Source organism: Amphiprion ocellaris, chromosome 3 (genome assembly GCF_022539595.1).
Source record: "Amphiprion ocellaris isolate individual 3 ecotype Okinawa chromosome 3, ASM2253959v1, whole genome shotgun sequence".
Classification (NCBI taxonomy): domain Eukaryota; kingdom Metazoa; phylum Chordata; class Actinopteri; family Pomacentridae; genus Amphiprion; species Amphiprion ocellaris.
In genome coordinates, this window is record NC_072768.1 from 3,899,535 (window position 1) to 3,921,811 (window position 22,277).

Sequence of the window (22,277 nt, forward strand, 5' to 3'; positions counted from 1 at the left end):
ACTCTGAATACCACAGCAGCTCAGCCAGCCAGGCGGGGCCGGTCGCCTTCCACTGGGTACAGCTATTGATCTGTAAGATCAGAATGAAATTATTCTGCTGCCCACACCAGAGTAGGCAGAGCCTGCTGGAATACTGATGACCTGCTGATGGCCTTCTCCCACAGCTTCCTTCACTGGACACACCGACCGAGCAGAGAGAGGCAGAGCGAGAGCGTCTTGTTGGATCTGAGCTGGGAATATTGATCGACTATCTGGCTTTGAGATAGGCAGATAGGCCTATTTCTCCCTTCCTTCCTTTTCACACATTTCTGCTCAGCGTGGTTTAGCACATTACCTGTTTTTCTGCCTCCTATCTCCTCTCCCCCTCCTACTGAATGTGAAGTAGACCTTTTTATTAAAGAGAAAATTGTCCCCGGAAAAAAATCCATACTTTGTTTCTTCTGTCCCTGTTGCTCCTTTTCTTATTCATCTTTAACCTCACCAACATCTTTTTTCTTATCCTTGAAAAGTCCCCCGGTAGAGACCAGAAATGATAAAAATACGATCTATAATTGATGGATGGAGGCTGAAATGTCTTCAGTTCAGTTCGGGGGATTTTACTCTTTATGTTTTTGGGGTTTTTTTGTTACACAGTCGCACAAAATCCTAAACAGAGCTTTAATAATGAGTCAGGATGAGCTGCACAGGTGCTCAGATTAAAAAATGGCAGCAGACTGTACAGAGGAGGCAGTGACGCTCTCCTGAGCCAAAAGCACTGCTGCTGTTGACTATTGATTGGATGTCGTGCTCTCGCTAATAAAGGATAAAGTCAGCCGTGAGCCAAGAATGGTCTTTGCATTGCAATCAGCCGGTGTAGCCAAACCTTTCGGAGGTGACGCTGCGAGTAGGAGTATTAGCGCCACAGAGATTTATGGCTTAAATGACTTAAATCTATAATAGCGCAGAAAAGCGTCGGAGCTGCTACTTTAGGGGGTGAAGACATTCTCTGCCTCAAACCATGACAACTGAGCACTGCTGAATTTTTTGCACATTGGTGGGAGTGGGGAAAAAAAAAACGGAGAGATTACGCAGAAACACAACAAGGAAAGTCCATTTGGAGCTAAAGCTAAAATAGCTGATACACTGAAATAACTCAGCTGGGTGTCAGACGATAAGGGGACAAAGACTTTTGCTAAATAATGGAGTGGCAGAAGAGTGGCAAGCAGAGAAAAACAGAAAGAGGCAGCAACAGAGAAGGAGACAGTGAGACGAGGGGGAGAAAAGCCTGATTGGTTAACCTCGCGGCACATCGACAGCAGCCTGCGAGTGTGTTTGAGAATGCGCACATGGATTCATACCCATGTTTGTATAATTAGACAGGAAGTCACCAAGAGGGAGAAGCAGAGTGCTGGAGATTCAGAGCTAAAAATAGACTATCGATGGACTGATTATCATAATAAAGGGTGGGGGGAAGGCGGTCAAATGATGCAGTCTCAGTGTGAGAACGTGTGGGAACGAGGCTGGGGGGGGGTACGCTTTAATCTATAGGCATCATTACTCAGGCTCAGACTCACTGTAGTGTTTGTAATACATTTGTAATACATGGAACAGTTGTGCAGTAATTGGACTGAGCAACAAACGCAGATGAGTAAAACTGGATACACTTGGTCCCACTAGAGCTTCTGGCTCTGAGACTCAATGCGCACACACACACACACACACACACACACACACACACACGCACAAATATATATACATGACTGTGTTTGTCTCTTAAGCCCCCTTTGGTTTCTACATCTCATCCATCACCGCCACCACGCTGCCCTGGGAGTCGAGTGAATTTGTTACGAAGACTGAAGTAACACCAAATCTAACGGAAACTAAAAATAGTCTCTTAAAGGTGAACAAGCGTGACATTCTATCTCAATAATCCCCAGGTGGAATATATGTGAAGGATCCCCACATGGAGCTGCACATGCGGCAGCCCGGCTGTCTTCTGAGCATAATGTATGTCCAATGTAGCCCGATAACGCCACGCAGAGAAGAAAAACACACTGTTATTCTCTAAATGGGACTCTATTTGATTGAATTGGCACATGCTGCGGTTAGTTTTACCTCTTTAACCCTGCTGGATGCTGAGGTATGATGAGCATCGATTTCAAATCTAAATCACAGTTTGAAATAATGCAATTAGCAAATCCAAAAGGCAGCAATTTAGGTTGTATCTCATGTAGCAAGTTCTTTTATTATTCAAGTAATGATGTATGGTGTATCTTCCATTACATGCCTGTCATTTAAAAGTGGTTACATGTTTTACATTTATTTTTCATTAATTTACAATAATTAACTTAGAAGAAAGCTTGAACTCTCAAATAACAGCTATATACAGTATTTATGGTCCATAAAGAAACTGTTCTTTTACAGTTTTTTAATGTAGCATTTTTATCACATTTTTTCACAAATTTTTTTAAATAAACCGGTTTTTTAAACATATTTTTGTAGCAGTAAGAATGCCACATTTTCACCAGTGGCTTTTACAGTTGTTGCATGTTACAGTATTCTAAAATTTATTACTGTATTTTTCCAGCACCCTTGCTGCCAGATTTTTACAGTTTTTTAGAGAATGTTTCATATAGTTTATTCAACTGAATTGGCATATACTATTCTTACTTCTATAAATCATAATTTGAAACAATGCAATTAGCAAATCAAAAAGGCAGCAGTTTAGGATATATGTTGTATAATTCAGTCTTTTATTCTTTAGGTAATAATCTGTAATCTGTTATTACATGTCTGTCATTTAAAGGGTGTCACTATTGTATGACGTGTACAGGGTGTTTTTGCCTTTATTTTTCATCAAACTACCTCAAAAAATATGCTCTGTTAACACTTATATACTGTACAGTGCTTCCTCCAATTTTTTTCAGCAGCGGCAGCAGGCTCTTCTGGGAGTCGTGACGACGTAAACAAATGATGCTTGACTGCAGATTTTACTTGTACAACCTATTTATTGAATGGCCAGCTGAAAATGGCATTTAAAGGCTGAATGTAAAATAAAATAAATTTTATAAAATATTTGAACAAGCTCATCTGAAAACGCAGTCAGCAGTTACATCATGGAGTGTAGATATTAGCTTAATGCTATCAATAGTTTAGGCACCGGGTCCAATTAACTGAAGCTACCGATATGCTATGTAACATCAGCTGGACATCAATATTCTGTGAATCTCTATTTAACTTGTAAAATCTATTATGAGTTATCTTCAGCTAATAACTTTTCTCCGGTAAGTCGCTGCTCTATTTTCCAAGACGAAACTCCTCTGACTCTCTGACCTGCTGCCTGGTGACATGACGTCACTTTCAAGGCCACGCTCTCGCGACATCAATGTCATATTAACCCGACGTATCAAAGAGTAGATAGTGAACAAGATAGTTATCTGTAGTTTACCTTAATACTCGCGAGTGGCCGACACAGTGCAGGACTCTGCTGAGAAGGTGGAGACATGCGGCGGTGATGTATTTGCGACAATTACAACAACAAAAAAAAAAGAAAAATTTGAAGGAGCGACGGCTGGGATTCAGCAGCGGCGGGAAGTCGCTGCTGAATGAATGTAGAGGAAACACTGCTGTATTTATGGTACATACAACTGTTCTTTGACAATTTTTATGTAGTTTTTTTCCCCCTCTGGCAGTAAGGGTGCCAGATTTTCAAAGTTTTTTATCAGTCTTTGAATGTTACAGTATTCTAACATCTTTTCACATATTTTTCTTGCGCATCCAATTGTTTTTTTTCTTACAAATTTTAGTTGTACAGTGTATTTACCTGAATTTGCACATGTTGCTGTTTGTTTTCCCTCTTTACCCCCATGGGATACGTTGATATTTCTATTAACAATCAATCATGTTGTGCAGTTGAGCTAAAAATATTATCGATTTCAGAGAAAGACACATTTTAAAGACAAAAGATGGCATTTTAGGGTGTATATTAAGCAGCAGGTCTGACCCAGAGTTTAAACTGTTGTGCCAATGGTTTTACAAAGCCATGCTTTCAATGGTATCTAATGCATTAATGCTGCAATGGATGCTTGAAATCTTAGCCACAGTGAATATTGGACTGAAGCAGGTGCCTCAAATCAAATCATAATAGAAATGACTGTCAGAAAAATTGAAAATCAGATATTCTCTCCCAATTGCTAAGCCCTATTGTGCAGCTGAGGACAAACTGTTCCTAAATTGAAGTAATGACCCCAAGGACTCTTTCTATTTCCGATATTCAGCACTAAAATCTATGAAGTGTTAAAAGATGCATAGGACATTAAAACTTTCCTGTTCAATCTAACTGTGCAGCCATAAAAATGAATTAATAAAAGTTACCCAAGTTAGAATTTAAAGGGAACATCAGGTTTGAAGATAACACTTCTGCAACTGTGCAGACAAAAAAACTCAAAAAAACAAAACAAAACACAGCGATGGAATACAGTGTCCTCAAAACCCTGAACTTGTTTACCCAGAATTCTCTCCAGCACAGAGCGAGCAGACGGTGACAGAGAGAAAGCAACGAGAGGATTGTCTGCATCTGCTGGTTGCTTGCTCATAAAACATCTCAATCTTGTATCAATCTATACATCTACCATCTATCTATCATCTGTCTTCAAATGAGCCTCCTCCATTGTCTGTTCTCTCGTTTCCATTTTACCTCATCACTCTTCCATCCACTTCTTCCTCTGTTCTGTCCCCATAACTCCCTCTCTGTCTTTTTTAATCCGCTCTCCCTTCCTCCTCTTTTTTTTTGGTCTCTCCTTCAAGCTCTGTCTCACACTTTGGTCTTATGTCTCTTTCACTCATCCCTCCTCCTCCTTCCCTCCTCCTTCTTCTTCTTCTTCCACCCGGTTGGCAGATGTGACGTGTGACAGCAGGTCTATAGGAGAGGTATGATCGAGCACACACACAGGCATCCTTATTTACACTACAAAGCCCCGGCTACAGATGCAGCGACACGACATGGCAACACTCTGACAGGAGCGTCTGCTACCACGACAACACGTCAGTGCCTGGCAACGCAGACTTGCCATGGTAACAAGCAGCAACATCTACATTAGCTGTACGAAAATAATATTCACGTTAGATGTGACATGCCGTTTTGCACGGACTACCGTTTTGCTTGTTGCCGTCTCGGAGGTCCTCAGCTCGAGTCCTTCTTGCGCCGCAGGACTGCAGCTCTGTGTTTGCACTTTATCAATCAATTACTATCACAGCGTGGCCACTGAGAGCTCGCAGAGGGTTAGAGGACCGGGCTGCTCACTCTGTTGCACACAAAGGAAACCTAAGGGTTAAAGGCAAACTGCTGTAATGCACATAGTCCTCCAGTGCAATCACACTCAGGGAGCTTTAAAGGCTGAGATGAAGGCCGACTGTAGACAAAACCTGGTCATCTAGTTCATCAAAAACCTGTATTAAGTTCTTATAAAGGCCACCAAATGTATCAGTGCTAAATAATGCTGCTTGTTCAATCTATATAGCAACCAAGGTGAAAAAAGCACTTGTTGTGGTGTTACAGGGGGTTATGTGTTGGGTTATTTCTTAGCTAAGAGCAGTTGCCAGGCAACCAGAGGAGACTCCAAGAAGTGACTGGTCTCGGCCAAGAAATAGTCCATCACCTCGTTGTTCACCCGACCCTCCAACCCCTAAACTGTTGCTCTCCCACTTTGGTTTTAAGTTAAACAAACATAAAGCACAACTTGTTAATTAGTGAGAGTTCGAGGTGCTGGTCGGTGGTTCTGTTTGTTTCCGAGTCCAGGCAGCTGTTTGATTCTGCTTGCAGTGTTTATGCCAAGTTAATTTAACTGGAAACGGGAGAAATATCAATTTTTTTCATCTAAATCTGGGAAAGAAAGCAAATAACAGCATTTTCTCAAAATGCTAAACAAGTTTCGAAGAAATATCGCAGCTTTATGGATGCTGAGTATGAAACTTCAACACTTTATCTTTAGCTTTATTTAGTAAAAAGATGAATCACGGCTGCTGCATCGATGGCTGAAAACTATCAAAGCATCTTTACTCATTCTTTAATCAAGCACTGGAATGTTTAGTTAGTTGACTGATTAGTCGAATGACATTGGGTCGTAATAATTTTAGGTGTTTATCAAGATAAAGAGCCAAACATTGAATGATTCCAGTTTTTCAAATGTGAGTATTTATCTGTATGTGATGAGTGTTGAACAGCAGTTTTGAGATGTTATTATTCAGGCTTTTCTTGCATTTTATAGCCTAAAGAATAAATAAATTTAGAGGTGCTATTAACATCCAGTTTCATTACTGATTAGTCCAAAACCCAAAGATATAGCACTTACTTCCAAATAAGAAAAGAAATATCACCAGATCCTTTCATCTGAGAAGCTTTAGGTAGTAAATGTTTGGAGTTTTTTCACAATAAAGGACTGAAACTGTTGCTTCTGAAAGTCATTTAATGTTCTTGCACTTGACTTATCAGTAAATTAACTAACTTTTGCAGCTATTGACCAAATCAAAGATCCGTTGGTATTGAAAAGCACTTAATTAATTCACATGAAGTGTGATTTAAGTGATGTTTTTTTCCATCATTTTCCTGCCTTCTAGGGCAAGGTCATTGTAAATTTGTGTTAGTGAGTACTGGGCTTTTTTCTTTAATGAAAATATGAAAATTTAAAAGAACTGAAGAGAAAGATGTTCTGTTTTTAGCACTTACACACACATAGACTGCTAAAGATCTTTCAGTTTAAATATTTTGTCTTCAGCTTGACCTGTTTGGTATGTTTGGACATTTTGATCAAAGAAATAAAAAATGTAACTGAGTTCTGTGTATTTGCTTCTGCAAAGATCGAACTGAGTGGCTCCAGCAACAGGTGAAATTCCAAACACAAAACATGAATCAAAACTACGAAATCAGCGGTGATAGGCTGGAAAGCACCTGTATTAGTCTGCAGAGCTGACGGACGCAGGACGACAGTGGGGTTCATGATGATGCACGGAGCCGGTGTGCAGCTGGAAGTGTGTGTAGAGACGTAAAGCTTGACCAGAGTGAACAGTGGAGCCCTTTGAGGCGCCGGCCATCATTGACCATCACAGCACGAGCCGCTCGCTGAGAGCCCGGCTCATCACGCACATTACTCTGATCTCACAAGTACCACAGACGGAGACGCCGTGGTAGAGAGGTAAAACTAGCGACGGCAGCGTAAATATAAAAGGCTTCAGAGGAGCCTCATTTTGTGATTAGCTGCTGAGTGAGAGGATCACACTGTGAAGGGGGGAGAAAAGAGAGATGACACCTGTCCAGGGCTTAACACGAAAAGCACTTTGCAAACATCACCAATTCATTAATCACGTTCAATGTTTGCTATTTTCATTTCATAAAATTCATATCATTCCCTCACAGTTTCTTTCATCTGTGGAACAACATTAATCCAGCGTGCCAATCAAACTGCAGGGAGCACAGAACCACATCAAAGCATGTCAGCCAAGCCTTTAACAAGAGCAAGCCAGCAGGCAAATCACCCCTTTAAGGAGAGAGTCCCTGGGGGATGATGTATTTCCCTATCTATCTCACACACACACACACACACACATATAAAGGCGAGCACACACAACCCTAACAGAGAATGGCTTGTAACGCTCCCATGATTCATTTATCAGCTCGGCCTATTAAATCTCTACATACAAACAGAATAATCAATGCAACAGTGTGTAAAAAAAAAAAAAAAAATCCACATACATACATTCAAGGAGAAGTGCAGTGTGTTTTTGAGCAAGCAAATTGTTCTCCCACAGAAATGACTCTCATCTTCATCACCTCACTGAACTTCACGACAAGAAATAACCATCATTACTCCTCTTCCTCCCCCTGTGCTTCATCATCATCGGTCACGCTACCAAATTAGAATTAAAGAACCTTTTCACCTACATGTAGCACGATACGATCAGCAATCTATAAACAGGATTTAACTCCTGATAACGAAGATTAATGTGTTCCAACTACAAACTGAAAAAAATTTAGTCTATTCTTGGTTAAAAATTAGGAACAAATTTTTGGATGCAGAAATCACAGATTTTTCTGCAGCCAGTCAAGTTAAAAAAAAATCAAACCCAGATGGAAGTGGGAGAATTTGGTAGATAACTGCGGTGACAGCGTCCTTTGCTGAGGAAATCATTACAGATGAATGGGCTGAGAGCGTTCGTTTGGAGGTGCAGACTTTGTCCCTGTGTATTTATAGTAGCTGTTCATGTTGATTGCACATCATCGGTTGCACAATGAGTTCTAATCTAACTCCGATACGTCGCCACGTTGGCGACCGAGCTGTCTGAGCCAAAAGGTTGTAAAAGTGCAAATGTACTAGTGACTGTGAGGAAAGCAGAGAAAACTACAATATGAGGCTTCAGCTGGCAGACACACATTGACCAGTCGTGTTCTGTAGCTTTGAAATAGCTGAGTGGTGACTGCTTTCATTTTAAACCACTAACGTAATCTAGACAGAAATGCTTTAGAACAAGCAAACATCTTAGAAATTCTTTTTTTCAAAGCTTTTCCCACAGGAGCACAACAGCTCTCTGTGGACAGGACTGGATCGTAGGTTGTTTTCTTCAGTGTCTTCACCGAAAAATACTCTCAGTAGTACGCAAACTCTTTCAAATGATTCAGGATATTCCAGCTAAGGTTCAGTCACCAGCATCAGTTCCATCTGTGCATTTCTACAAACAGATTTATACCATGACACGCAAAACGGTTTTGGAAGCCGCAAATACCATGTTTAGATAAAGAAAAGAAAAAGTCTGCAGTTGTCATAGAGACAAACTGCTGATTGGAACTGACCAGTCTCCTCTTTCCAGATGTAAAAGGACTTGAGCTCTTTTCATTATCAATTAAACAGGAGAGGAAGTGAGAAAATTGAGATACTATAGATCAGGCAAGAAACAGACAACAAGAAGAAAAAAGAGTCATGTTGGGAAGAACTCTAACAAGAGAAGGTGAAGAGGGCTGTATATGAATACCTGTGACCCACATGTGTTATATAGTGGGGGTGGGGGGAATGGCATTGCAATATTTTGTTTGCTTGTAGTGTATATTATGATATGGAAAAAATACAGGATTTTTGTGGCTGATGACTTGAATAACTATTTGGAAAGAAACAATCATTCTAAAATGATTATGGTGATTGTGTAGGGAAGTGTATGTATCAAAAATAAAAACTAATTTTATAAAAGCCAAAAAAAGTCATATGGAGCATTTTTATGAGTCATTAAAAATAGTTTTTTTGCTTTTCCGTCATACAGAGCTTTGTGGAGCTGATTGAAACGGTCTTGGCTGCAAAACACTCCAAAGAAAGTACCTGTTTTTGGTCAATGTCCTTTCTGTAGCTGAAATATTTGAATACTACCGATGCTGCATTTCCTTTTCAGTGTTTGGCTCCTGTTTTCTGAGCACATGTGATGCCTGCATGTTAACAAACTCTGTGTCATGTGAATACATTTTTCAAAACTTCAACGTATCCAAGAACCCTTAAAGCTATGTAAAATGTGTTCGATCAGACTGACGTTTCTTGTAAATTAGTTTAGGAAAATGAGAACAGTGTGTGTTTTTTTCGTATCAAGCAGAAAAAAAGTTGCAGAATGATGTGTTTATAGGATTTAATCTGCCTTTTTATGCATCAGATATCCTGTGATGTGACTATTGCAGTGTTGATGCTTGTATAGTCGCTAAAATATGTATTTTGTAAGTATTAGCTTTTACCATAAAATACAAAAATGGCTGCATGACAAGTGTTGACTTTCCATTACACTACTTTTTCTAATTGCTAAATGTACTGCAGCCTCTCTTGCATGCTGTGCATAAACAGCCTTGACTGTACATCAAAAAGCACCGGCATGCATCAGGGTTAAAAGTTCTCATTCGCTTTCTGCTAATTTCCTCACATCATCATGACAAGCATCTTCATTACTGCTGCCATCATCAGAGGCATCCATCATCCCTCACCACCACCATCCTAAGCATCCTGGCCATGTTCCTCATCAGCATCTTTATCTGCTCCTCCTCTGTCGTCTCCAGAGGAGGATTCCCTGTCGGAGGCCGAGGAGCTGCAGGGCAGCGAGCGTCCAGAGGAGTGGATGTGAAGTGACAGAAGCTGCATGTATTTATAGGCTATCTGAGTAGAGGAATGTGCTGCTCACTGTTGAAGCTATTTATAGAGCCTTTTACTGATGCCTCTGAGTAGAGTGGAGGAGAGGAGATGGTCCTCCCGGGAATGACTTACGAGGCTCCCTCATATCTCCCTCTACCCCCATTCAGCTCACGTCCGCCCTTCTACGTCCGACAGCTCGACGCTCCATCCTCTTGCCTCGACTCTTGTTTCTCACTTTCCATCCTCCAGCCGCTCTCCTCTGCCCTCCCTGTCATCTCTCTCCAGCTGATCTCCTCCTCATTGCCTGCTCTCCTCCCCTTTTTCCCCTCTTTGCCTCTTTGCTCACGTCCACATCCATCATTTTCCCTCCCATTTCTCTCACTTTACAGTAATCGCACTTCTCTGCTGCTTCCTCCTTTGGATTTACCAGATGTTCTCACTGCTTTAGCATCTTTCCTCTGTCTTGTGCTCTCCACTGGTAGCAAAGAGGCGCTCTCATCGCTCGTTTGCAGAGAGCAGATCCATCTAAACCTCCTCTCTAAATGTCTTTAGCAGCAGGTGCTCTGAAGTGGTCAAGTTATCCCTGTAAATGGAATGAAATGGTGCGGCAAATTTTACGAGCTCAAAGGCTCGGCAAGTTCGTTAGACTATCAAACAGTGACAATCTCATCCAACGTTTCAACTTGTAATCTGTAATGCCCCTCTGAAGCTTTATTCCTCTCAAAGCCAAAATTCTCCATCTGTGTCTTTTTGATTTCTTCTGTTTGACACTTTTTCCTGCCATTGATTCCCTCTTGCATGGTCTGGCTCATCTCTCTGATCAGTCTTCAGCGACCATTAGTCCAACGTCCTGGTGAAAATATGTGCATGTCCTTGAAGTGGTAGAAGTCCTGCTACTGCTTGGCACGTGTGCTTGGCTAAGTGTGGACGCATGTGCAAAAGAAACCCGTAAAGCTGCAAACATCCACGTGCAAACACAAAGACACACACAGTGGGCAGCCTGGAGGCCACAATACAACATCTGAACCGAGTTATTAAAACCAGACAGCAAATTATCACATTCGATTCATTATTTTTTTTGGAGGGGGGGAGAATGGCCAATCCTGGAGCTGAATGATGTAACAGGATGCAGTAGTTGATGTCAGCATGTGAGTCTTCTAGCCGTGTGAACACACACACACACGCATGCACGCACGCACGCACACGCACACACACACACACACACACACACACACACACACACACACACACACACACACACACACACACACACACACACACACACACTTCCTACCACGTCCTTGACAGCATGTTGTGATGCAGAGTGGCGTCTGCTTGTCAAGCTGACAGACCCGCACTGACAGCATGGTCAGAGTGCTGCAGACAACGGAGAAAAACACTGATTTTATAACGCTCCAAACCACAACAACAAACAGGCCGCCGGGCACGAGCAGCGCACTACTCAGGACCATCATGCCTGTTTTTTTCGCCGTCTGATGCTGTGTCACTCCGACGGTTGAGCAACGCCTGCTTATGTGGGTTCCAGACTGTCAGGAAGTGATGCGGTGAATTTACATGAAACACACATGACCGGCTGAGAAAAAGCAGGACAATTTTGTGGAATCGCTGTAATATCAAAGCTGCACTTATATGAAATTCAAATATTCCGCATGTGAATCAAAGCTGCAGTGCAGGAGGTCTTGAGTTTCTATAATCTTTATTACGCTGTATCAGCTTTGTTAAGTGATAGGCAGTTAATTATGGGGATGTCATTACTGCTCACACATCACACAGAATAACTGTCTTTCCATTCTCAGAAAGGGCTGAAAGGCGGCTGTAATTGAAATGTGGTGACAAAACCGCAGTTCACGCTACCAAAAACAGCCACGTGCCATCCTTCAGCCTCAACGGGGCCAAAGTGTTGAAGCTCAACCAGTCCCCATCACCTCAGCCGTCACCCCGTCAGTCTGCCTTCACTGCACTATTACACAGCCAACAGTCTGAGCAAGGTAGAAGAAAGGAGAAGCAGAGGGAGAAGGAGCAGGAAGGAGAGGCTGTCTGGAGTTTAAATTGAAAGGGAGAGAGAATGCGATGGAGTGAGGTGGTGACCGAAAGAAATCAAAGAGGCAGAGAAGGAGGGGAGAGGCAGGAGGAGGGGGGGAACATGAGAGCGAGCTACAGCAAAGAGATGAAGACGACAGGGGGGAGGGATGGAGGGAGGAGAGGAAAAAGAGGGAGAGAGAGGCTCAGGAACTGTGCAGCTGTGGGACCGTATTAAACAATCACTTCTGTGTCAGCAGCTCAACACACCGGCAGAGGACATCTAGTGTAGTAGGAGCTCATGTCAAAACTAGCCTTGCTTTCCTCATGGATCTGCACCCTGAATGAGCTGATCAACAAAGGAAACGTGTCTGACGAGCACAAAAGCCCTTCCAAAGGCGTCCAATCAGCGGTTGCTGCACAGAGGAGCAACGTATCGTCTGCAGAGTCAAGAATCAGAGATGATTCATGAGCTGCTTGGCGTATTGACACGAGGCGGACCTGCCGGGGACGACATCCCCTCAATGTCAATCACAGCAATGACATCGTCCCCCAACAGGCAAAAGACACTCATAACACAACCAGTGCCCCCATGCGACCGACAGGCACGAAGTGTCTGAGCGAGAATTCATTTGTCTGACGCGTAAAATTCCCACATGCTGATGAAACAAAAAAAATCATCTCCCCAACGTGTCCGAGAGGAATGTGTTATTATCTTTGTATATCTGTGTGTGCTGTGCGCGTCTGCCGAAGGGGGTAGGGCATCACGACAACGAAAGCCTCAAGACAAGAGGGTGGTTGCCGTGGAAACCTCAGGCTGAGAGCTCGGCAGCCGGACGACTGAGGCAAAAGAAGGAGCGATAGACGGTGAGACAGAGAAATAGAGAGAGCGTGTGATGAAAAAAAAATAAGAGGGCAACATCCCGAGGGCGAGGAGGAAAAACTAAAAGGAGGAAACAGAGGTGTGAAAGGAGGGTGAGGGAAAATGATATCCAAGACACAGTGAAAGAGACACAATGAAGCAGCAGAGAGGAAGGAGGAGGTCAAGGAGGAGTGAAAGAGAGGAGGGATGCAGTGATGGAGGCCAGACGGTGGACTCACAGGGAACAGTGCGGAGGTAGAGGTTGTCTCTGATGATCTGCTGGTGGTCGTGGTCCACTGAGCCCTTGGAGAAGCGCAGGTTGAGGTAGTGCCGCAAATCCTTGTCAACCACCCCCCCTAAACACAAACACAGCAAGAGACAGAGGTTAACACGAGCTCTTAAATGAATGTACACAAAACTGGAAGGTCAGAGGTCGAGAAATTTTACTGGATATTTAAAATGGCTTTGTATGAATGCTGATGCAAAGCAAAACTGTATAGGAAACAAACAGAAGGATTTCACTCCAGTGGAAAAACAAACTCTGGTCTGTTCTCACACACTCCGCAAATATTGCTCAAATGTACAGAACTTTTAAACTGTAATTACTATTATAACTTCTTCTATTTTTGCTCCTTGTCCCAAAGCAGATCAAGGAGCAAAATCCTCTCTATTTGCCACAACAGCGCACTGCAAAAAGTCAAAATCTTACCAAGTCTATTTGTCTTATTTTTAGTCAAAATGTCTCATCCCACTTGATTTAAGATAAATTCACTTAACAAGAGACATTTCAGCAAGATGGAGGGACTTGTTTTAAGACAATGCATCTTAAATATCTTGTTAAGTCAAACAATCTTCAAATTAACTTGTTTTGAGTTGAATTTTACAAGAAAACTCAAAATAAGTTTAACCCTCATGTCGTCCTGAGGGTCAAAATTGACCCGTTTTAAAGTTTGAAAATGTGGGAATAAAAATATTTTCACAGTGAAACTTCTGATGTCCACATTTTCAACATTTTTGGGAAATCTTTGAACATTTTTTGGTGGAAAAAAAGAAATGTTAAAAATGTTTCTTAAGAACATTCACAAAAAAAATCAACCAAAATCCAGTGAATTTCACTGGATTTTGGTTGATTTTTATGTGAATGTTCTAAAAGAAAATATTAGAAGTTTTACTGATATATATGTAATCACTTTAGATATTTTTATGATTTTTTTTGGAAAATTTTTATTCATTTTTTGAAAATATTTACAAGAATTTTCGTGCCAAATTTGGGGGATTTTTTTTTTTAAATAAAACTTTTAAGGGAAACTTTGAAGGAATTATTGGAATTTTCTTCCTGAAGGTTTTGCAAATTTTCAGAAATTTGGGTAATTTTGGGGGGCATTTTTCAGACAAGGAAACAATATTTTTTGGTGCCTGTAAATGAAGACAACAGGAGGGTTAATACATCTCAAATTAGGAGGTTACATGAAAGCGAAAATCTATTTTTGAGTGGAAAAACTGCTTCTTTTTTGTAACATATCTGGCTTATTTTAAGACACCTAAACTTAACAATCCTGGTAAAATATAGTTTAAAATAAGTTTTCCCAGCTAATTTTGAGATCTCAATATTCTAAATATCATATCTTATTTCAAGAAATCTTACCAAGTCATTTTTCACTTGTTCTATTGGCAGATTTTTTTTACTTATATCAAGGTAAAAGTTCCTTGCAATAAGTTTTTTTTCTTTCTTTGAGAGGGGCATTTTTTCAAATGTGAATGACGGATTGTTGGTTGAGCTCCACCAGAATTCAGTCTTTAATGATCCACTGGTTGTCAAGTGATTGTGGATCTGGTGCTCTTGGCATGCGGTGGACCAGGATTCCGATGAGAGCAGCCGCCACCTCGGTGGACACCCACAGCCCGCTCCGTAAGTTTCCAAACATGCCAGGCTTGAAATGTGTACAAGATGATGCACTTCATCTTGAGTTTCAACATTTTTTCTTCTACATCTCAAACACAGAGTTGGAGCAAGCTGATGCAGAGTGTGTCCCAACAGTTACCAAAGTGTAAAACTGAAGATCTGAAGCTTCTCTAAGCGGCGATAAAAAGGCAAAACGGTTAAATGTAAAGCACGTTAAGAGAAACTGCAAGATTTTACAGTGTTACGTGAGGCAAAATGGCTTAATCAGACTGAAAGCTTGCAATGATTTTCACACCAAAGCAAGACAGCGAAGGCTACTACATCCCTGACGCAAACACACACACACACACACACACACACAGATGATGGTAATTGTGTAAACCAGTGATCCCCTCGGGGCTAAATGTGTGGTGTCAGCAGGTTGGGTGACAAAAGGCTACAGAGGACACAAGACCAAACCTCCTCGTCTGTGCTCTTGCCTGCCCGTCTCTCTTGATTATATACTGCAGAAGCTGTCTTCATTGTCATTAAGTCACTGGACTGAAGCACAGTGAAATAAACGACAAACACGAGTGCAGGCGGAAGCCTAAGCGCAGGCCAACATATCTGTGCGGCACACGCTGTATGATAATGTCCATGAATGGTTTCTCCTCCCTTCATCTCAAACCAAAGAAGCCCAGGAGGGATAGAGGAGGGGGAACTTATTCTCCACGCAACATTCGGTATGCAAAACTATCACATCCGACAGCGGGAGGGATGAGGTTACATGCCATGCATTTACAAATGACAAACATGTCTTCTCACTCATGCATACTCTAGTGACCTCCTGCCAGATTGAGTCGACAGCGTTCGGCCTACCGGTTAAGACTAACACAGCGCTTACCTGTCAAAGAGGACATACAGGACTGGAGGGAGAAACTCTTTTCTCTTTACTCTTGGACCAAACGGCATAGATTTGTGTAGATGCATGCATGTGTGGCCCTGACACCAGGGAAACAATTAGTCCTTTTGGTGTAACATCTTATGTAAAGAAGTGACACCATTTTAGCAAGGCTGTGAAGCAGTAGGAGATGCCTCACAAACAGCAAAGCTAGAGGAGAGGAGAGGAGAGGAGAGGAGAGGAAAGGAGAGGAAAGGAGAGGAGAGGAGAGGAGAGGAGAGGAGAGGAGAGGAGAGGAGAGGAGAGGAGAGGAGAGGAGAGGAGAGGAGAGGAGAGGAGAGAGCCAGAAAACAAAGGAAGACAGGATGAAACCCTGATGTACATTATCAGGACTGTCGTGGCTCTCAGATGGGTAAACATCACATCACACTGCTATGCATTCAGGCATAGGCCACATCTCTGACATGCACAGACACTGATACACAGATATTTTATACATGCACATGAATACATGTTCACAGACAGACAGACAGCGAAGAAAAAGGCAGTGCAATCCCAGCACCTCGTCAGCAGCTGGGCCAGATGTTGATAAAAGCAGTCCTTTTCTCCACAGGTATATATATCCACAGACAGCCTGTCCTCCCAGGCGTCCTCTAGCCTTGTAACCAGCCACCGCACATCTTCTGCTGCCTCGGTGAAACCTCACCGTCTCCCTCCTGCCTTTGCTTCTCCGTCGCTCCAGCAACGCCGGCTGCAGCCAATTTTAATCCCAGAGAAGAAGACGAGGACGGGGGGATGGGGAGATGAACGGAGCCTCGGATAGACGGAGAGAGACGACGACCATCGGGAGAGAAAACAGGAGAAGGAGATGTGCCAGTGGGAAGCCGGGCTCCGAGCAACCTGCCAGCAGATTGGCCAGACAGCTTTCATAGTCTTGCAGCAGCCCCTATCTGCTGCTGCTGCTACTGCACTGGAGTGCATTTGTGTGATGACTGTTTTTTTGTGTGTGTGTGTGTGTCTGTGTGTGTGTCTGTGTGTGTGTGTGACTGAGAAAGACTGAGAGAGACACTGAGTGACAGAACCAAATAAATGTTTATGCATGTGAAAGCATTTGTAGATGTGTGTGTGTATTTCTGCGTGTGTTTGAGTACACCCAGCTGCTCCCTGACATTCCTCAAATACTCTGCGTCTCGCCCACCAGATGCTCTCCCTGTTTGACCTTGTGTTAACGTCACAGGCTGGAGAGAAATACTGTGAAACGCAGCAGCAGCAGCGGCAGCATATGTCATGCTGAGGTTATGCACACACTCGTACGAACATGGAGGGCTGATGAGCTCACAGCTGCAGATGCCAGGGAAGACGCCTTGAGCGCCGTCTTGAGCAAGGTTTCGTCAAAAATTCAAGACATAAACAAACACCAGCCTCATGATATGAGTACTGAGCTCAGGGCACAGCTGAGTGTGGAGGAGGGCTATATGTAAAGAAGCTCTTTTGGTTCAACTGTTTAGAAATCTCAGAGTTTAAGTCGGTGCTGTGAACATCACAGTCAGCTTGCTATGCGGCCGCCTGCCTCAACAAAGCAGGAAAAATTCTGATAGAAGTGTTTCAAGGATTCTTGAAAAAAAAATTGTAGCAAGTGGAAGAAGATGACAGTCCAATCAATCACAAACTCATCAAGGCAGACAGCAATCAGTGCAGCTCCTGCTCAGAGAAGCCATGCAGGCCACATAGTCTGACGCTGCCCATCAACTCTCCATCAGCTGATCAAACAACACCAACCATGTAGTGGCATTTCAACAAGGTGGCCCATTTAAAGTCAGCTCCTTCCTGCTGCTGTCAGTGGTGGAGCTGCTGGTGTTTCCTCCACCGCAGCACCTTATTATGTGATGGTACATGAGGTACATGTATCACTCTATATTTGCTCTACACCATTTTATTTAAGTTCTCTATATGGTGCACTTAAATATTTCACGAGAATGAAAAAAGTAGCATCCGCAACGCCATTTATGGAAGCGAAAATCACAGTTAAGGGATTCGACAGCAGTCACTGATGATCTAAAATAATGACAGAACACATCCTGAGTCTCTATGGGCTTGTCTGCTGAATTTACACCTTCAATATCTCGCAAATATGTGTCTGTTCTCTTGCTGCTGGGTGACTTAAAAGAGTTCCTGCAGAGTGTTTGGATCCAAATATGGACGGAGCAGAATCTACCCAACACAAGGAGCAGTGAAACCACATGTCTAAACAGCTACCGCTTTCTGTTGTACTCTGGAAAGGAATTACCAGTCAGTTTCACAGACAGTGATGTATAGATGGTTGGTGGCAAACACACCATAATCTACTATCTTTGTTGCTTAGCAACACAAAAGAAGCAGATTCATTCACACAGCTGCTGATTTACCTAACACTGCATTCCAGAGAGCAGCACTGGTTCAGGGTATCAAAGAGAATAATGTAAATAAATCATTAATATCTGCTCTAACTGTGTATGAAAAAATTGACTAACTAAAATATTTTTTGGCCACAGCCAGACTTTAAACTAGGACTGCCACAAACGACGAATCGCCTGAGCACGATACGTCATCAAAAGCGGAAGTGAGCGCGCAATGCAACAGAAATCACCGTCCGAGTGGAGCGCGGAACACGCACGGACATCCGCGCTGTATCGTGCACATATAGTATGTGCATATATTGTATATATGCACAATACAGCGTGGACGTCCGCGTTTACGATACAGCGCGGACATCCGCGCTGTAACGTGCATATACTATATATGCACGATACAGTGCGGATGTCCGTGCGTGTTCCGCGCTCCGCTCGGACGGTGATTTCTGTTGCATTGCGCGCTCACTTCCGCTTTTGATGACGTATCGTGCTCAGGCGACTCATCGTTTGTGGCAGCCCTACTTTAAACTTAACGTTTACACTACCAGTCAAAAGTTTGGACGCACCTTCTCATTCAATGCTTTCATTTATTTGTATTATTTTCTACATTGTAGATTAATACTGAAGATTAACACTTTTTTGTTTATGACATAATTCCATATTTATTCTTTTATAGATGTCTTCAGTATTAACCTACAATGTATAAAATAATTAAAAATAAATAAATAAATAAAACATTGAATGAGAAGGTGTGTCCAAACTTTTGACTGGTAGTGTATGTTGTACCACAACAATGACCCCAGATCAGCAGGTTTTTAGTGTTTTGTCCAACAATACAATAGTGCAGACAAGAGCAAGAGATACTCATATAAAGAATCTCTGACAGAACTGCCATTTCAAATGAGAGCAAAGCAAAAAATAAACACATCTGTCTTTTTCAATCACTGCGATCAAGGATCAGTGTATGGGTCAATACCAGTACTGATTATTTGTAATAAAGAAGACAGAAAATCAATATTCGGAATCGATACACTTCTGCGGCAAACATGAAAATCCCAGTTTCCTGATAAACTCCAACACAAAACTTTTTTGAAACACCTTTGTGCATTTAAGTTTAATATGTTTAATCAATAGAGAACTTTTCCACATTTATTCTGCAGTGTTGATTGGTTCTTACTTGTGACATGCAACCAATCAGATAATGCTGTTAGCTTAAGCCGGCAGTGGTGACCACAGATAGAGACAGGAGGCTGCATCAGAGCCAATGGAAAGCATTTTTACATTAAATACTCATAATGACAATTCTGATCATCAGAAATTTGCTGAACATCAGATTCAATAATATGCCAGTCCGATAATCGGTCGATCACTAAATATGTAAAATATAATATATAAAATCTGTATCTTACACACTGCTTTATTCTGCAGAGATTCGCAGGGCTGGAGCCCATTCCAGCTAACACGGGGTGAAAGGCAGGTTGCCAGTCCATCACAGGTCCAACACACAGATCCAGGCAACCATGCATGATCACAGTCACAATTATGGCCAGTTTAAAATCACCAATTAACCAAAGCATGTCTTTGGATTGTGGAACGAAGCCGGAGTACCCGGAGAAAACCCAGAACCTCCTAGCTGATTACATTATAGAATTCTATTTTCAATAGTATGTAATCACCTGTAACTGTGAATTGTGTTTTTTATTAGCTTAGAATGATCCTCTCCCACAGAGCCTGCCATGTTTCTGCAGTATCTTACGAACTAATCACCAGCTCCAGAGAAGGCCTTTTGTATATTTAATTGAAGTGGTAGCCAGTGTAGGTTCTTCTACACGCTTGGAAAGGGAGTGATGAGATGAGGGGTATACAGGTTATTGCAATCTGCAACTTGGCTGCTACATACCCCTAAATCCTACAAACAGATCCTTTGAAAATAAGAATCAGTTTTTAAATCCGAAAAATAAGTGGCATTAGAGGTGAAGCATGTAACTATTAAAACAGTGCACTATGCAGATAAACTTTGTAGCTGGCAGCTGCAGTAAATTAATTAAAAGAATTAAAAGAACATTCACAGAAAAATCAACCAAAATCCAGAAAATTTCACTAGATTTTGGTTGATTTTTTGTAAATGTTCTTAAACATTTTTTTTCCACCAAAAAATGTTCAAAGGTTTCCCAAAAATGTTGAAAATGTGGTCATCAGAAGTTTCACTGTGAAAACATTTTGTTTCCCACATTTTCAAAACTTTAAAACGGGTCAATTATGACCCAAAGGACGGCACGGGGGTTAAAACAGGCAACTTGCAGAAATCAACTTGCTTATAGTCTGGTGCAAAAACACTTTTAGCCTGTATGGCTAAATTAAACTGTATGAAGACTTAAAATTATGCATAATTAAGGTCTTGGCTACTTTGAGCATCAGATGGGTACCATCACAGGACAGGACATGACTCAGGGATGTTGTAGCTCAGATTTAGATTATCTGGGAGTTTAGAGGACTCAGGCGCTGAAAAGATGGTGACAGCCGAAGCAACCACATTGAGTTTCAGCTGAATTTCAGTTGTTTCAGTATGTCAAAACAACAGCAGTCAGTAATCAAGATTTTACATCATCCTCTCATCTCATTTCGAAGCTGGTGAAACATGTTGTGAAAGTTAATTAGTGTAAGCTGCTGTTTATTAATTTAGTAGCTACCACTAAAAACTGTTGTTGTATTTCTGGCTTACTGCCTAAAATATATCTTGGCAGTTGTTTATAGCCTCATTTGACAATAGATTCAACAAGGGATTTTACAGGGATTAAATTTGATAAGAGAATCAGATTCCTGATTTGGATTCAATAGTTACAGTATTCTCCTCAATTTTGAATGCAACTGCAGTTTTATTTGAACAATAACTATATCATGCGATGTAAAATGTAGAAGCATGATCCTGTTTTCTGACTTACTGTATATCAATTGCATATACACCAGAGCAGCCAGACCAAGAGCCACTGGCTTGTTCTGACATTCAGTAAAGAGCCTCTGGTTATGATTGTTAGAGCAACAAGTCGGCCTGACATGAACTCCATCACTGTTACTTACTGCTGCTGCAGTTTTCAGACTCCCTCTGAGCATCCAGGCCGACCTTACTTCCATCTCCACAGAAGACTTGGATTTTCTCCTCCCAGCCTGAAATGAACTTTTCTTTAAAATGCACTCTTTGCCAAACATGTGCAAACAAATATAAACAGGGAAGCACATCTCTCACTCATCACCTCACCTGTTACACAGTGGCCACATACAGAATAGAGTTCCTTAAATTTGGGCATTTCAGGAACTAATTCAGGTTTAAGTTTTTGGCTTCATCCAAACTGCAAACTCATATACACCACCCCTGATTTATGGATGTGACTGCAGACGTCCAACAACTAATGTTAAATATGTCTTGAAAATGACCAAGAACAGTGAAAATGCCAAACAAATCTTCATCAACCTTGATAATTAGTGCTGACAACAAATCGATCAAATGTTAGTCAGTGGTAAGAGTCTTTAGTGACAAAGTTTTGATTGGTTGGTTGGTTACAGAGAGGAAGAAAAACTCGAGCTCCACAGTCACAGACAGACATTATCATTTACATGATTCACAATCCAAACTGGGGAATCAGATTGGCCACGTGATAAAAAGGACACGTGATCACAAGTCGGATGACGCTCTGAAGAAGACTGCAGATGCAGTCCACACATGTCAGCAAGGTAAAAGACCATACTTTCCTTATCGAGTTGTCGGTTTAAAAGTAATGCTATTCTATACTGGTAAGTGGAACTCGTGTATGTTATAATAATAGTAACTGCTATTGTAACACCAAGTGATTGGCACATTGAATTATATCTAAAACTAGCTCAGTGGTGGTTTGGTTAAAATTAAGGAGCTGCTGCTGCTCCAGATGTTGCTCCAGGATGGGGTGTCAACGAGGCTGGGAGGGGAAAAATCAGAGTAAACTGACTAGAATAAACTAGACTACACCAGTGTTTTATACCACCATTAGAACATGACAGTTACTGGTTGTACATGTTCGTGCACGCTCGGTTCATGTGCAGC

At 41.8% G+C, this 22,277-nt stretch overlaps 1 protein-coding gene across 9 annotated transcripts in view; it reads right to left on the reverse strand.

Moving 5' to 3' along the window:
* LOC111583624 (membrane-associated guanylate kinase, WW and PDZ domain-containing protein 2-like) overlaps positions 1–22,277 on the reverse strand; it is a 108,155-nt gene that overhangs the window by 61,289 nt on the left and 24,589 nt on the right. For 8 of the 9 annotated variants that reach the window (XM_035958432.2, XM_023292803.3, XM_055008978.1 and 5 more), the window contains exon 2: positions 13,269–13,385. In XM_035958432.2, the coding sequence (XP_035814325.2) occupies positions 13,269–13,385 (117 nt within the window). Of the gene's footprint in view, positions 1–13,268; positions 13,386–16,374; positions 16,731–22,277 lie in introns of those variants that run through there. The other variant, XM_055008974.1, reaches the window with a different exon arrangement.